A 16,050-nucleotide genomic window follows, 5' to 3' on the forward strand; every position below is an offset into this window, starting at 1 on the left:
TTCAGTTACGTGAGTTACATGTGGATAGTAAAGTGTTACACTGGGCAAGTTACTTCATCTCAGGTGAACCTCCTCCTTCTGTAGGTGTGGGTGGCAGAATCCACCTATCCACAGCATCGCTGAGTGGATTAAGTGCAAAATGTCAATAGTGCCCAGAATATATAAGCAGGCAATGCCTATCAGTGATAACTATTATTATAATTATTGCAACCCCATGACTTTTATGAGAATAAAATGCAAAGCAGAAGCACAGAATAAGAACTGAGTGTCAGCAATTCATGTTACTAAGGTGGCAAGTTACATATTACTAAATGCATTCACCCAACTTAGTGGTGGCTCTAAAATCTCTGCAGAGGTTTGGGGTAGCAATCTGCACGGAAGAAGAGGTGTGAGGCTTATACTGAAGCTACAAGGTACATAGCAACACATTTTAAGATTGTATTTGGGGTAGTTTTTAGGGTGAAAGGACTGCTTACTGGAGATTATTAGAGAGGTAAAGGCTCTCCTCATCTAACATAATATCCCTCCGTTCCCAAACCAAAGCCACTGCGTGCTTTCATAAACAAAATGAACAAATGATCAAATCGAGATAAAAAGAGAGGAAAGATTATATATATGTTTTTGAGATGGAGGAAAGGAACTGGGAAAAGGGATTAATTAAAATTTCTTCTAGCCCTGGCCAGATAGGTCGGTTGGTTAGAGCATTGTCCCGAAGCACAGAGGTTGCCGGTTCAATCCCTGGTTAGGGCACATACAGGAACAGATCAATGTTCCCGTCTTTATCTCTCTCCCTTTCTCTCACTAAAATCAATAAAAATTTAAAAAAAAATTTCTTCTATATATAAAATATTCCTCTATCTGGAAGACTTAATATAAAAGATTCTTTAATTGAATTTATTAGGGTGACACTAGTTAACAAAATTATACAGGTTTCAGGTACAGAATTCTACAACACACCTCCTGTACACTGTACTTTGTTCAATCCTCCAAGTCAAGTCTTTGTCCACCACCATTTATCCCTCCGCATAGCTTCTTCTAACTCCCCACCCCCTGATGTCTCCACACTATTGTCCATGTCCATGAAAACAAAAAATCTTTGATGCAACTAAACTGATTTATTAAATAACAGTGGTTCCTTACAGGCTCCACGAGACTGTAACAAATATGGCTGCCCTCTACTAAAGTATTTAATTCAATGTAAATGAAGCTTTCAACCGAAGTAGATCTCATTGACCTTTGTCTAGAACAATGGTAGTCAACTTGGTCCCTACCGCCCACTACTGAGCGTTCCAGCTTTCATGGTGGGCGGTAGCGGAGCAACCAAAGTATAAATAAAAAGACAGATTTAACTATAGTAAGTTGTTTTATAAATATTTATTCTGCCAAACTTAGTGAAAATCCGACATAAAGTACTTGGTAAGTAATTATTATTTATATGCTTTAACTTGCTGTAACTCTGCTTTATAGATTTTATAAAGTAAAGTTACTTCCCTACTTTATAAATCACCATTACTGTGGAACCGGTGGGCAGTTAGAAAATTTTACTACTAACAGAGATACAAAAGTGGGCAGTAGGTATAAAAAGGTTGACTACACCTGGTCTAGAAGAATTACCTTCTCTGAACAGAAGCTTTGTATGACTTGGGTTACTTTAGGATTATCTGGGTTAAAAATGTCTGGATGATCAGCCAGAACAACATCCTCCATAAAAAACTGCCGCACTGTGCGGAGAGGGACCTTCTCCATGTTCATCTTCCTTCCTTTAACTCGCAGCAAGCCGACGTGCCTGCAAACAGGAGGGAACAAAGCCCGGTCATGCTGTATGTTTCTTCAGGAAAATGTGCACGCCCAAACTATCCCATTTCTAAGTTTCTATAAGACAATTCTTTATAAAGTCATACACTTAAAAATAGTTTTGGCAATTTAATGTTATATCACAGGAAAAAAAGTGAAATAGTCTTCTTCCTCAGAATAAAATCCACTCATCCCTTATTTTTCCTGCCTGACAAATACAGTTTAGAAGAAGACAAATATAACAGGAAGTATAATAAAATGTCATCAGGACTATGACAGTAGTGTATATAGCATATACCATTACATATATATGTATTATGTGTATATATGTGCGCATGCATCATAAAATAAATCACAGAACTATAAAGAAAACAAAAACAAACTTGCATCCCACTATCATAATCTTCAAACCTATTATGACCATCTTAATCAGAACTTGAGTGGATTAAAGGGTAAAACCACTATTAATCACTATTAACTATATTATCACATAATCCCCCCTCAAAAGAAATGAGATGTGCTATATAATATTGCATTTATAACTAAAAAATCTCATAAATGGATTTAGACAAATTTGTTTATTAACAGGCATTGTAAAATTAGTAATCATCTATCATACTCTAATTTGAAATTTAATAAATAAAAATGTTAATCTTGAATTTGCCTACTGAGCAGCAAAATAATATAGTAACACCACTGGGATGCTGTCATGTTGAAAATAGCTTACAATCTGGGAAAATAGCCAGACTACATCAAATGAGCAATCTTCATAAATAAATCTATCATTTAAATAACAATACCATCAGTATCTTGAAACTATGGGATGATTACAATATTAAAGCAGGTTGTTGTTTTTTTAAATTTGATTTGGAAAATATAACAATTACTCACTTCTTTACAGTTTCTCCTGGGGAAAGAGAAGTAACAACTGAACTTCCAGGTTGTGCTATGTAAAAGAGTTGTTGTTCATTTTTGGTTGGAGCTATTTTACACTCATGTTCATGGCCCCAAATAACAAGATCAATGAAGTCATCCAAAAATTGTTCTGGAATGTAGTTAGTATTTCCATGTTTACTCCTATATCAAGATTTTAAAAATTAAATATAAATGTTCAGAGATAAAGAAAAATTTTATATAGATCTTCTTTTCTCTTTTCATTAAAGATTTATAACATCTCTTCTATGTGCCAAAACTATGCAATCGATTGAGAATACAAAAATATTATCTAATTCTTCAAAGGGCTTACAAATTTGTAGGAAACAGACAAGTAGGAGACCCAGAAGAGAAAGTAGTCCCACATTTAGATGCAGATTATAAAAGGCTTTCGAGGGGAATAAGTCTCTTTAGGCAAGTCAGAAAAGCCTGAGAGCTCTATCAATAGTAAAAACCTATAAATTAATTATACAGCAAAAATATAATACAAAAAATAAAAGTGAGTTAAGCCTTAACTTTGTAGAATAAAAATAAATCTTTAAATATATATTTTTATAATAAAATTGATGATGTTAAAATATATCAGACATTATCCGTTTTATTATAAAAATAATGAGTGTCTGACCAGGCAGTGGCGCAGTGGATAGAGCATCAGATTGGGACGCAGAGAACCCAGGTTCAAAACTCCAAGGTTGCCGGCTTGAGTGGGGGCTCATCTGGTTTGAGCACAGCTCACCAGCTTGAATCCAAGGTCACTAGCTTGAGCAAGGGGTCATTTGGTCTGCTGTAGCCCCCCCAGCCAAGGCACATATGAGAAATCAATCAATGAACAACTAAGGTGCTGCAATGAAGAACTGATGCTTCTCATCTCTCTCCCTTCCTGTTTGTCCCTATCTCTTTCTATCTCTGTCACACACACACACACACAAAATAAATAATAAAAATAATGGGAGTAAGAAAACTCAATCTTACATAAGGATGAGAGTTTTCCATATTAAATAAAGTATCATGTGAATACGTGATTCGCAACTCCGGTTTTATACCCAGATTAGTTGTTATTATGAAAAGATACGTGAAAGCCCAAGGTGAGTAAAGACAAGAAGGAAAAGTTTTTCCTAACACTGACTTATATTGTTGGGAATTTAAGTAAAAGTATTCAAATATGGTACTTTGACCCAGCATTCATTTAATGCAAACCAATATTCATTCAACAAATATTTAGATGCTGAAGAAAAAGCAGCAAGGTTCTTGTTCTAGTGGGGGAAACAAACAACAACACAAGATGTATATGCATATGGTAGATACCTATATATGTATATAAAATTGGCCAGGTAGTGATAGCTATTATAAAAAAAATTAAAAGAAGAGAGACATGGAAGGGGGATGTCACTATACACAGTGTGGTTAGGAAAGGCCTCTGACAGGTGACAAATGGGCAGGTGAGGGATTAGCATGCAAGGGAAGAAAGACTTAGGCAGAGGGACGAGCAGATGGCAAACGTGCAGAGGTGGGAATGTGCTCAGTGATCTCAGGAACAGCAAGATCAGGTTGCTGAGGAGAATGAGTGCAGGGAGAGCAGGAAGTGAAATCAGAGCAGGATCATGTACCTAGAAATATTTCTATGAAGACAACATACATCTAGGGTCTAAAAATCAAACCCAAGTCCCTTAGATTCTTCCTTAATACTTTCTCAGCTTTATCCCTTACATAACATTCTCACTGCCATCACGGTTACCATCTCACACTTTCTTACTATAAAGATCACATAATAAATCTCTCTTCAAGTCTCTATTCCTTTCAATCAATCCTGCACCTGATCAATAAGATTAAATGTCTTAAAACTACTAACAAAAGAATGCTGACTGGCCCTGGACAGTTGGCTCAGCAGTAGAGCTTCCGCCTGGTATGTGGAAGTCCCAGGTTCCACTTCTGGCCAGGGCACACAGGAGAAGCGCCCTTCTGTTTCTCCACCCTTCCCCTTCTCCTTTCTTTCTATTTCTCTCTTCCCCTCCCACAGCCAAGGTTCCATTGAATCAAAGTTGGCCCGGGAGCTGAGGATGGCTCCTCAGGCGCTGGAATGGCTCCAACTGCAATGGAGCAACACCCCAGAGGGGCTGAACATCGCCCCCTGGTGGGCATGCCAGGTGGATCCTGGCTGGGCACATGCAGGAGTCTGTCTGCCTGCCTCCCCCCCACTTATCACTTTGGGAAAAAAAAAAAAAAGAATGCTGATCTAGCTATGTGTAATATTCTGGGAAGACACCTGCACATATGCACCAGGAGATGTGTATATGAATGTTCTTAACAAAAAGGTTTTAAAAAGCAACAATCTGGAAATAACACAGAACATTCACTAACAGAAGTATAACTGTAAAAATGAAAAATACTGTTTAGCATCAAAATGGGTAAATCTTAGTGACGTAATACTGAACATAATAAGCCAGCTGCACAACTTACAGCACACTTCCAGAACTAAGTAACTCACGGTGGATATATAAGTGATTAAACAATAAAGAACACCAACGAATTCAATAAATAAGAATTGAAGATTATGCACCTCTCTGAGGTATGCAGAAAGAAATAAGGTCAGGGAAGGGCACGGGATAATAAACTGGTGATGTTCTACTTCATTGCTGAATTCAAGCATCTTCATTTTATGGTTTTCTTTACAACCTTATCCATATGTCCTAAATTTTTTTTTTTTTTTTTTGTATTTTTCCAAACTTGGAAACGGGGAGGCAGTCAGACAGACTCCCGCATGCACCCAACTGGGATCCACCCGGCATGCCCAGCAGGGGGCGATGCTCTGCCCATCTGGGGCATTGCTTTGTTGCAACCAGAGACATTCTAGTGCCTGAGGCAGAGGCCACAGAGCCATCCTCAGCGCCCGGGCCAACTTTGCTCCAATGGAGCCTTGGCTGCAGGAGGGAAAGAGAGAGACAGAGAGGAAGGAGAGGGGGAGGGGTGGAGAAGCAGTTGGGTGCTTCTCCTGTGTGCCCAGGCCGGGAATCGAACCTGGGACTCCTGCACACCAGGCTGATGCTCTACCACTGAGCCAACAAGCCAGGGCCCTAAATATTCTTTTATGGCTATGAATATATATTGAAAACTTTCTAAATGCAGTAAAACAAAGCATATCTAAGTTTTGCCTAACCCTGCACCAACAACCTTCAATAAATAAGGAGCATTTTAGTGAAATAGGTTAAGCCTGAAAACAGATTTGGAGACCTCAACACTTGACTCAACAATTTCCAGAAAATACTTTTACCTGTTCTGATGAATCACAAATAAATTAAACCAAGAGTTCTCATCTTCTTTTGGTCTCAACATTGTTACTTTTTTATTGACGAACATTCTATATAGTCTTTCATCTGGAATGGATCCTGAAATGGACATAACATTATTTTAAAACTGGTTTCTTACTCGGTTTTTAAAAATGAGTATGTCTTGCTTCTAAATTATGTGCTTCTCTAAGTATTTTATTTTCCTATTAGAGATATATGTGAAATGTGGAGTCATTATTTGCAAATGAATATGTTCCAGGTTCTTGCTAACAACTGCCGAGCACTTAAATGCTTTCAATGAATGTTTTCCTGTCAAACATATCTACCTTCAAAATCTGAATAATATGAAATAAAAATTTGTTTTCTATGCTTAAATGCTTATTAAATTTTCTATTTAAAATATTACTTTTCACTATCCCTTTATTTACAGTATTATAAGTATATTGTACTTTTTTTTTTGGTATTTTTCTGAAGCTGGAAACGGGGAGAGACAGTCAGACTCCTGCATGCGCCCAACCGGGATCCACCCGGCACGCCCACCAGGGGCGACGCTCTGCCCCTCTGGGGCGTCGCTCTGTTGTGACCAGAGCCACTCTAGCGCCTGGGGCAGAGGCCAAGGAGCCATCCCCAGCGCCCGGGCAATCTTTGCTCCAATGGAGCCTCGGCTGCGGGAGGGGAAGAGAGAGACAGAAAGGAAGGAAAGGGGGAGGGGTGGAGAAGCAGATGGGCGCTTCTCCTCTGTGCCCTGGTCGGGAATCAAATCCGGGACCCCTGCACGCCAGGCCGACGCTCTACCACTGAGCCAACCGGCCAGGGCCAAGTATATTGTACTTTTAATCTAACTATCTATTATAAAATACAGAAAGATATTAAAAGGGGTGAGATGAAAAATAAATGTATTCACAATAGTCATATATACTGTTTTTAAATAAAAATACTGTGCTTTTTAATAATTCAACAAATTCTAAATAATTCTTCCTCTACCTCAAAGGATTAGCTTAGTCTAATGGAGTAGGCCAACAAAAACAAGTGAACAAACATACAAATTACAATTTTAACTATTATAAAAAGAGAAAAAGTCAGGATGCTAAGATGGGGAACATCAGTGAGTGGACAAGGCTGCTCCTTCATGTACAGACTAGGGAAGGCCTTGGAGAAAAGCCAATTACGCAGACGTGTAAGAGCTAGAGGAGGCCAAGCTTCTAAGGAGAATTCCTGCAGTGCGGCCAGTGGAATGGAAGGTGGGGTGCAGAACATGGAACTAGACAGGGAAAGTCAAGGCATACAAAGTCCAAGGCATTAGAAGGTTGATCTGTTCTATTCTTGAAGCGGTGAGAACACCCACAAAATTTGTTGGTGGGGGAAGAATTTGAGGGAAAGGAGAGGGCAGGTTAGACAGAGAGCTGTTAGCTCAAAGGCAGGAGGGAGTTAGCAGGTGGCAGCAGGAAACCAGGAGAAGAGGGAGGGAGGTCTTTGCCCCCTCCCCCAGCCCCAAAGCCCATGAAAGGCTGTAAGAGAACTGGAACCCCAGGGCCAGTCAGAGAGCAGAGACAACTTAGAGAAGAAACTTGAGGCAAGGAGATAATCTGCTAACTATACAGAGTTCTACAGTGTACAGACAAGAGTTGGGATGAGAATAGGGGGTAGAGGATAAACGGAGTCCAGTTAGGGAAAACAGAACAGGATGAGAGTTTGAGAGAACATGGATGACTGAAGCATAACGGGAAAGTGAGAGGATCAATCATTTTCTGCATTATGAACCTTAATATTGTAGTGATTATGATTAAAATAACAGTAAGTAGGTTTTTTTATTTTTAGCTGTATGTCACTTTCTGCTCTATTACTTGCAAAATTAGACATACCGTAACCTCATTTTCCATGTCTCTAAAATATAATCATGCTTTTAAAATTTGCTAGAGAAATTATGAACTGGACAAAGACTATAAGCTCCCTAGAAAAAGTGTTTAAATAAACCATCCATCATAATTTATCATTTTAAAAACATATTCAAAGACACAGTAAATAAGACCTACTAAGGCTTCCATTGTACTGAAATCACTCAAAAAATAAAATCTATGTTGAGAGCGTCGGCCTGGCGTGCGGGGGACCCGGGTTCGATTCCCGGCCAGGGCACATAGGAGAAGCGCCCATTTGCTTCTCTACCCCCCACCCCCCCCTCCTTCCTCTCTGTCTCTCTCTTCCCCTCCCGCAGCCAAGGCTCCACTGGAGCAAAGATGGCCCGGGTGCTGGGGATGGCTCCTTGGCCTCTGCCCCAGGCGCTTGAGTGGCTCTGGTCGCGGCAGAGCGATGCCCCGGAGGGGCAGAGCATCGCCCCCTGGTGGGCAGAGCGTCGCCCCTGGTGGGCGTGCCGGGTGGATCCCGGTCGGGCGCATGCGGGAGTCTGTCTGACTGTCTCTCCCCATTTCCAGCTTCAGAAAAATACAAAAAAATAAAAATAAAAATAAAAAAATAAAATCTATGTTGAGACTACAGTGTGAAATTTCCCCCAATTTCTCTCAGAGTACTTCAGTGTTAATTTAAGATAATATAACTTTTATAATACTCAATACACAATAAACACAATAAAGCAATTGTATCCATAATAATAAGCTGAATTTAATCCAAAGAAGACACAATAGATTTTGTACTCTAAAAATGTCTTTGATCTTTCATTCATATGTAATAAAACCTAGCAAATAGGCTTTCATCTTCTGTACATTAAATAAATTGAATATAGTGAAGTTGATTAGGCAAATTTTCTGAGCATTACAGATGACAGTTCTCACAACTACCATTGTCTGATAAAAATATACTGTGAGTTACTAATGTAGGCCAAATATATACAGTAATTTAAATTTCTTTACTGGCCACATTAAATAAAACAAGTAAAAAGTAACAGGTAAAACTAATTTTAATATATTTTATTAAACCAATATATTAATTAGTCATTTTATATTTTCTCTAAGTCTTGGAAATCTGATGTGTATTTTACACTTCTAGCATAACACAATTCACATAAGCCACATTTCAGTGCTCAACATCTACATGAGGCTAGTGATTACTGCATTGGACAGTGAAGCTTTAGACCTTTCAAAGACTTCCCAGCTATCAAAATGCAGTTTTTCTAATTTCTCTCTAATTGTAATGTTCAGGATTCTCTATCCAAGTCTAAAAGAAAAGAAAAATGAACAATAAACAGACATTAAAGAAAAAATATTTTTTCACCAAAACTGCTATTAAAAACAAGTATCAGGTCTATTGGTCTTTATTAAATACTAAAAAATTTCTACCAAAACCTATCATTTTATAGTAACTTTAAAGAATATTGACTCACTTTTCCCCAAACAGCAACAAAGTGAACTCCAGAATTTGACTTTCCAGTTGCTTAAACATTAAATATTTATTGACATAAATAACAAACCCATCTTACCTAAGCCATATAGAGCAATTTTTGTGCTTCCTTTTTGAAGCAGAACTGGACTAATGTCTATCTTCTCCACAGACGTTGAACGTCCAAAGTGATTTATAAATCCAGCACAACTTAAAATGTCCAGGGCACAGAGCGCATCTGCCTATGCAAAATATTTTAAAAGATATCAATCTATATTTAAAAATAAGTAATGTGCACATCATATTACCTAATAAAATATATTCTATATACTGGTTACAAAAATATAGATTCTATATACTAGTTACAAAAACACAGCATCAACAAAATGACTACTGAAAGTATTTGCTATGTTTTTTTCTATTACAAATGATCCGCAACTGAAATCACATGCTAAATGGAAAGTGAACATTTCAGCAAAACTTATGTCTTGGCCACTGAAAAATAAAAACTAGCCATGAAATAAGTTATTTGTAATATTAAGCAGGCCTCTTAAAATGTAGGGGGAAAAGACTAGATAATGAATGATTTATAATACTCATTACCACCTGAACAGGCAGTGGCACAGTGAATAGAGTGTTGACCCAGGATGCTAAGGGCCCAGGTTGAAACCCCAAGGTCACCAGCTTGAGTGTGGGACATAGACATAATCCAATGGTCTCTGGCTTGAGCCCAAAGGTTGCTGGCACGCAGCCCAAGCTCGCTGGCTTGAGCAAGGGGTCAACGGTTCAGCTGGAGCTCCCCCCACATCAAGGCATGTATGAGAAAGCAATCAATGAACTAAAGTGCCACTACAATGAGTAGAAGCCTCTCATCTCTCCCCCTTCCTGTCTGGCCCTCTCTAGCTCTATATAAAAAATAATAATAATAATAATCCTCATTACCAGATACAACAAGAATATATTGTTTGGAACCTCTGTTATTACTTCCTATAAACAGGTAATAAGATGACCTAATTTACATTTAAAAATTACATTTAACTGTTTATAAAATAATCACTTCCTACAAGTGAGATTCTATATGATAACTGACACAAAAGGAGTTGGTAAACTGCAAAGCATTATAGAAATGATAGGTGTTTGTTTATCCCTACACTTGGTAACTTACTGTTAATCTCATCACAAAGGAAATAAAAGCATTCCTCACACACCAATTATTATTCTGGAATTTTAAAAATTATCTAAAAAACAGTATAAAAGCTTGTATGAAATGATAAAAAGTCAATTTGACTTTGGGGCTCTATTTTAATAAAAACTTTTTCACAAACTAAATTGATCATTTCTAAAATTTAAACAAACTGTTAAGAACCCGATAATTACCCCTGTGGGATCGTCATGATTGCCATGAATACTAAACACTGGAATCGAAATGTTGAGATTGCCATCTTGGTAGTTCACCCATGGAAACCTTAAAAATTAAAATGAAATAAAAAAAACATAATTAAAGCTTCTGTAAGAGATAAAAGCTATTTGCCCCAGTATTTTCCTCCAAAAACTAATGCAGTTATTGGCAAATGGGATGATCTAAATTGGCAAATGACCACAAGTGTTCAGCTTTAAAAAAATACAATCATAGGCAACAATTCAATTCAATTCAAGTTTCAAAATGTCAAAAAGTACACTCTGTTAAAAAAAACCCTACAATAAACAATGTTAGTGAATTATATAAAATAGTGGTATATCTCATTAATGCGACATTAATAGTTTTTAAAAATTTTTAAAGCTGTTGTATAAAGTTTTTATTTGTAGAAAGGGGAGGGCTGGAAACACATCTACTTTTAAATCCAAAAGACCTAAACTAAAAATTCGAGCTTAATCACTTACTACTTGTGCAATTTAAAGTCTCCCACCACTCCTATCCCTAGTCATCTAGCTCCTCTTCTCAGAGGCAAACGACATTAACAATTTCTAGTGTATCTTTGCAAAATTATCTTATACCTGTACAAGCAAATAAATACATCTTCTTTGTTACACTAATGATAGCACAATATAGATTACTGAACCTTACTTTTATTATTTAACATATTTCAGAAACCATTCTGTATTAGTACATGAGGAGCTTCCTGTGCGCTTTTGGCTGGACAGTATTCCATGGTATTAATTATTATAATATGTTTAAGTAGTTACCTACCAATGGACATTTAGACCATTTCCAGTCGTTTGTTTCACAAATAATGCTTAAATCAGTAATCTTTTTTTAAAAATTTTATATTTCAAGTTTTAAACATTTATTAATCAGTGTAAACCCCAACACAATACACCAACAATGATTTCATGCACTTGGAGGGGAAATATTTCCTAGTTAAGTGGAAAATTGTGTGGATGGCTTCTGGAAGACCTTCATTCTAAGAGCTTTATAGTGAAACATTTCATTTAGAAGGCTGGACGATCTTTCTTCAGTTTGCTGTAATCTACATTCACTGAGTAGAACTTGTATTGCTCACGGTTAGCCAGTTTGTTCCAGGGTTCTGGGTTATTCTTTCTGTCCCAACAGATACCTGGATTAAAAAATGCCAGAGGCAAGACATACAACATTGCTCCAGTACCTCCAGCTCCAATAAACACAAAGAGAAGGATGAAGCTTGGATGCTTTCTTGGCCTGACCGATGAGCTGGCGGAGCATGATTGCAGCAGAAGGCCCGGAAGCAGAGAAAACAAAACAGCACTAACCGACAGCAAGTCCTCAGTCTCGAGTCAGTAATCTTATATTTATACAAAGCTGCCCTTGTAAGAGAACAGGGACTTGCTGGATCAAAGAATTCATGTGCATTTATAAATTTAATAGCTACTGCCAATTTCCCTCCATAGAGGTTGTGCAAATTTACACATAATACAATGGCAATACATGAGAGAGACCATTTTCCTTATTCCATAACATAATACTTCATCATCAAACTTTAAAATCTATGCCAGTGGTTCTAAATGCTAGCTGCATGTTAGATATATCTAGAAATCTTTTAGAGATACCAATGCTCATGACACACTCAATGAGATTAACTGAAGACCAACAGACGTAAGTATTTTTTAAGATTCCCGAGAAACTATGATGTGCACCAGGATTGCGAATCACTGATTTATGCCAATCTGATAGGAGAAAAATATTTCAGTACACTTTATTTTGTATCTTTCTTACAAGTGAGCTTTATTTTATATCATTCGTATTCTTTTAATATGTTTAAATGCCACTTCATGTCCTTTTCTGTGAACTATGTCCATATTCGTTAATTATTTCTTTACTAACTCATGAAGTTTTTATTGACATAAAAAACTATTTCTCTACTGGGGAAATTAGACCTTAATTTGGAATTAGTTGCAAATATTTTTCCTGATCAAATTCTCATTTTTTTTATAACATTTTTTTTTTTTTACAGAGACAGAAAGTGTCAGAGAGAGAGATAGATAAAGACAGACAGACAGGAACGGAGAGAGATGAGAAGCATCAATCATCAGTTTTTCGTTGTGACACCTTAGTTTTTCACTGATTGCTTTCTCATATGTGCCCTGACTGTGGGGCTACAGCAGACCCAGTGACCCCTTGCTCAAGCCAGAGACCTTGGGTCCAACCTGGTGAGCTTTGCTCAAACCAGAAGAGCCTGTGCTCAAGCTGGAGACCTCGGGGTCTCGAACCTGGGTCCTCCACATCCCAGTCGGATGCTCTATCCACTGCACCACTGCCTGGTCAGGCAAAATTCTCATTTTTGACTTTGCTTCAGGCAGTTTTTGCCACACTTATAAGTCAAAGTACCAATCTTTTCTTTTAAGATTCCTAGGCTTGTGTCATAGTTAGAAAAGCCTTTTCCACATCTAGATGTCCAAAAATATATAAGTTTCTTCTAGTAGTTTTACTGAACAATCCATATTTTTCATGAAGATATGAAATGCCACCTTCATCAAATACTAAATTCCTACTTATACTGAAGCCACTTCTGGAATTTAGTATGTCAAAAGGACATTGTAAGCAATCTGAAAGAACACCAATGGCTAAAGCTGGTACAATTTCTTTGAACAACAAAATAGATTACAGGCCCTGGCCGGATGGCTCAGTGGTAGAGCGTCGGCCTGGCGTGCAGGAGTCCTGGGTTCGATTCCCAGCCAGGGCACACAGGAGAAGCGCCCATCTACTTCTCCACCCCTCCCCCTCTCCTTCCTCTCTATCTCTCTCTTCCCCTCCCGCAGCCAAGGCTCCATTGGAGCAAAGTTGGCCTGGGTGCTGAGGATGGCTCTGTGGCCTCTGCCTCAGGTGCTAGAATGGCTCTGATTGTGGCAGAGCTACGCCCCAAAATGGGCAGAGCATCACCCCCTGGTGGGTATGCCAGGTGGATCCTGGTCGGGCACATGCAGGAGTCTGTATGACTGCCTCCCCGTTTCCAACTTCGGAAAAATACAAAAAACAAAACAAAACAAAACAAAAAAAACAGATTACAATAGTTATAACCAAAAGGGAAAAAAATGAGTTCATACTAATAAACAATTGAAATTGTTTCCTAATGATGTAGACAATTAAATAATAAATAAAATGGGAGAAAAAGGATAACTCTTACTTACTAAAAAATGCCAATCAATTAATGTAGAAAGAATGTGGAAAATAAAAAATCACCATCAGAACACCCCACTTACAACTGCTATAGGCAAGAGCCAGTAACGAATGCTAAAATTAGTGGACAAACTTGAAGAAGAAACAGAATAGCTGCATGGCCTCAAAATACCTCTCCCAAAATACTTACTGGTTACAGTGGTGGTTTTAATCCCAATCATAAACCCTTTGATACTCCTTCCTTTCTCCTCAAAGTGGAACTTAATTCCCTCTTTTTGAGTGCAGGCTGAACCTAGCAACTCCATTCTAACAAACAGTGAATGAAAAGGGAACAAAAGGAACTTGACAGCCTGGCAGACACCACCCTAACCAAGCGATCAGGGTGAGAGCATGTGCTCCCAACATGCTATGAGCAGGGCACTTCACCTCTCTGGGGAATATTCTTCCCCTAAAACCTGTAATCCTAGTCCAATCATGGGAAAAAGCCAAACTGAGAGGCATTTTATAAAATATATGATCAATACAATTCAAAAATATCAGGATCATAAAAGACAAGGAAAGATGGAGAAACTGGCATAGGCTGAAATGACTAACAACATTTCAACTAAATGCCATGTGTTATCCTAACAGTGTTTAAGAAAACACATGAGTATCTTTATGACATGTGGTTCTTGGTGGATATCATAAATAAGTCACAAAAGAACAAATCTAAAATATATATATATAAATATATATAAATTTAAGATATATATATATTTAAGATTTATTTGACATCAAAATTAAATATTTTAGTCAACAAAAGGCACCATAAACAAAATCAAAAGATAATACACTAACTGGGGGGGAAAAATACATGCCTAGCAAAAGCTTAGTATCTAGAATATATAACATTTGTAAGTCAGTAGCAATAGGCAAAAATCCTAATTTTTAAAATGGGCAAAGGGTATGAACAGAAGCAAATACCAAAATGTACAATAAAAATTCACAAAGCCACTCAGTCCCACAATTAATTAGATGATTACAAATTAATATAATGATATACACAAAATTCAGAATACAGAAAAACACAGAAAATTCAGAATACAGAAAAACACAGAAATACATTTACTGTGAAAAAGTTATAATGAAGGTGAAATGGCTCGGCTTTTTTTTTTTTTTTTTTGGCAGAGACAGAGAGAGTCAGAGAGAGGGACAGATAGGGACAGACAGACAGGAAGGGAGAGAGATGAGAAACATCAATTCTTCGTTGCGGTTCCTTAGATGTTCATTGATTGCTTTCTCATATGTGCCTTGACCGGGGGTAACAGAGACCAAGTGACCTCTTGCTCGAGCCAGCAACCTTGGGCTCAAGCTGGTGAGCCTTGCTCAAACCAGATGAGCCTGCACTCAAGCTGGAGACCTCGGGGTCTCGAACCTGGGTCTTCCACATCCCAGTCCAACGCTCTATACACTGTGCCACCACCTGGTCAGGCAAAATGGCTTGTTGTTAATGTTTATGAGTGATAATACATAAAATGGTCTACATAAAGAAACTTCATGTAAGCATGGAAATATACTTACTTACTAAAACCAAAGTTGACCTTCTGATCACTGAGAATTTCAAACTGTACAGGATGATCACCCATGCAGTATTTTCTTAATAACTCGAGGCAGGTATGTAATGTTTTTCTTGAGGGCTTGTTTTCATGAAAAAGATCACCACCCAACAAAATAAAGTCCACCTAGTCAGCAGAAAAGTGCTAAAATTAGTATGTTTTATAGATAAAAACTTTTCTATAGATGAAAGAGGTAGGTTCTCTCCTATATGAAAATTTAAAATTTTATATTTTATTAATTCACAGGACTGTCCAATCTGGTGATTAATGTGACTTCAATTTAGGTTTCTCGCCACCTTCATAAAAGCTACTATAAATTACACCAAATCTCTTACTGATGCAACCCAAAAGGATATTTTTTTCATTATCTAAATCAAGGATAAATGTAATACTTTAATAAAATCTATGAAAAAGATAGCCAACTCAATCCAAATTATTCATTCAATTTATTCAACAATTACTTAAAGTTCTTATGAACACTGGCAGCTAAGGAAATAAAAATATACAAAATAGATAATGTTCC

At 37.6% G+C, this 16,050-nt stretch overlaps 1 protein-coding gene and 1 pseudogene across 1 annotated transcript in view; both read right to left on the reverse strand.

Moving 5' to 3' along the window:
- The window catches only part of MRE11 (MRE11 homolog, double strand break repair nuclease), a 66,649-nt gene that overhangs the window by 43,047 nt on the left and 7,552 nt on the right, over positions 1 to 16,050 (reverse strand). Inside the window, exons 4-9 of the mRNA XM_066370805.1 lie at positions 15,493 to 15,653; positions 10,719 to 10,806; positions 9,442 to 9,583; positions 5,996 to 6,110; positions 2,686 to 2,871; positions 1,615 to 1,786 (exon numbers count right to left, since the gene is read on the reverse strand). Coding sequence (XP_066226902.1) covers positions 1,615 to 1,786; positions 2,686 to 2,871; positions 5,996 to 6,110; positions 9,442 to 9,583; positions 10,719 to 10,806; positions 15,493 to 15,653 — 864 coding nt within the window. The remainder of the gene's footprint in view (positions 1 to 1,614; positions 1,787 to 2,685; positions 2,872 to 5,995; positions 6,111 to 9,441; positions 9,584 to 10,718; positions 10,807 to 15,492; positions 15,654 to 16,050) is intronic.
- On the reverse strand, positions 11,622 to 12,046 carry LOC136388928 (cytochrome c oxidase subunit NDUFA4 pseudogene; annotated as a pseudogene).

This window comes from Saccopteryx leptura, chromosome 1, assembly GCF_036850995.1.
Source record: "Saccopteryx leptura isolate mSacLep1 chromosome 1, mSacLep1_pri_phased_curated, whole genome shotgun sequence".
Taxonomy (NCBI): Eukaryota; Metazoa; Chordata; class Mammalia; order Chiroptera; family Emballonuridae; genus Saccopteryx; species Saccopteryx leptura.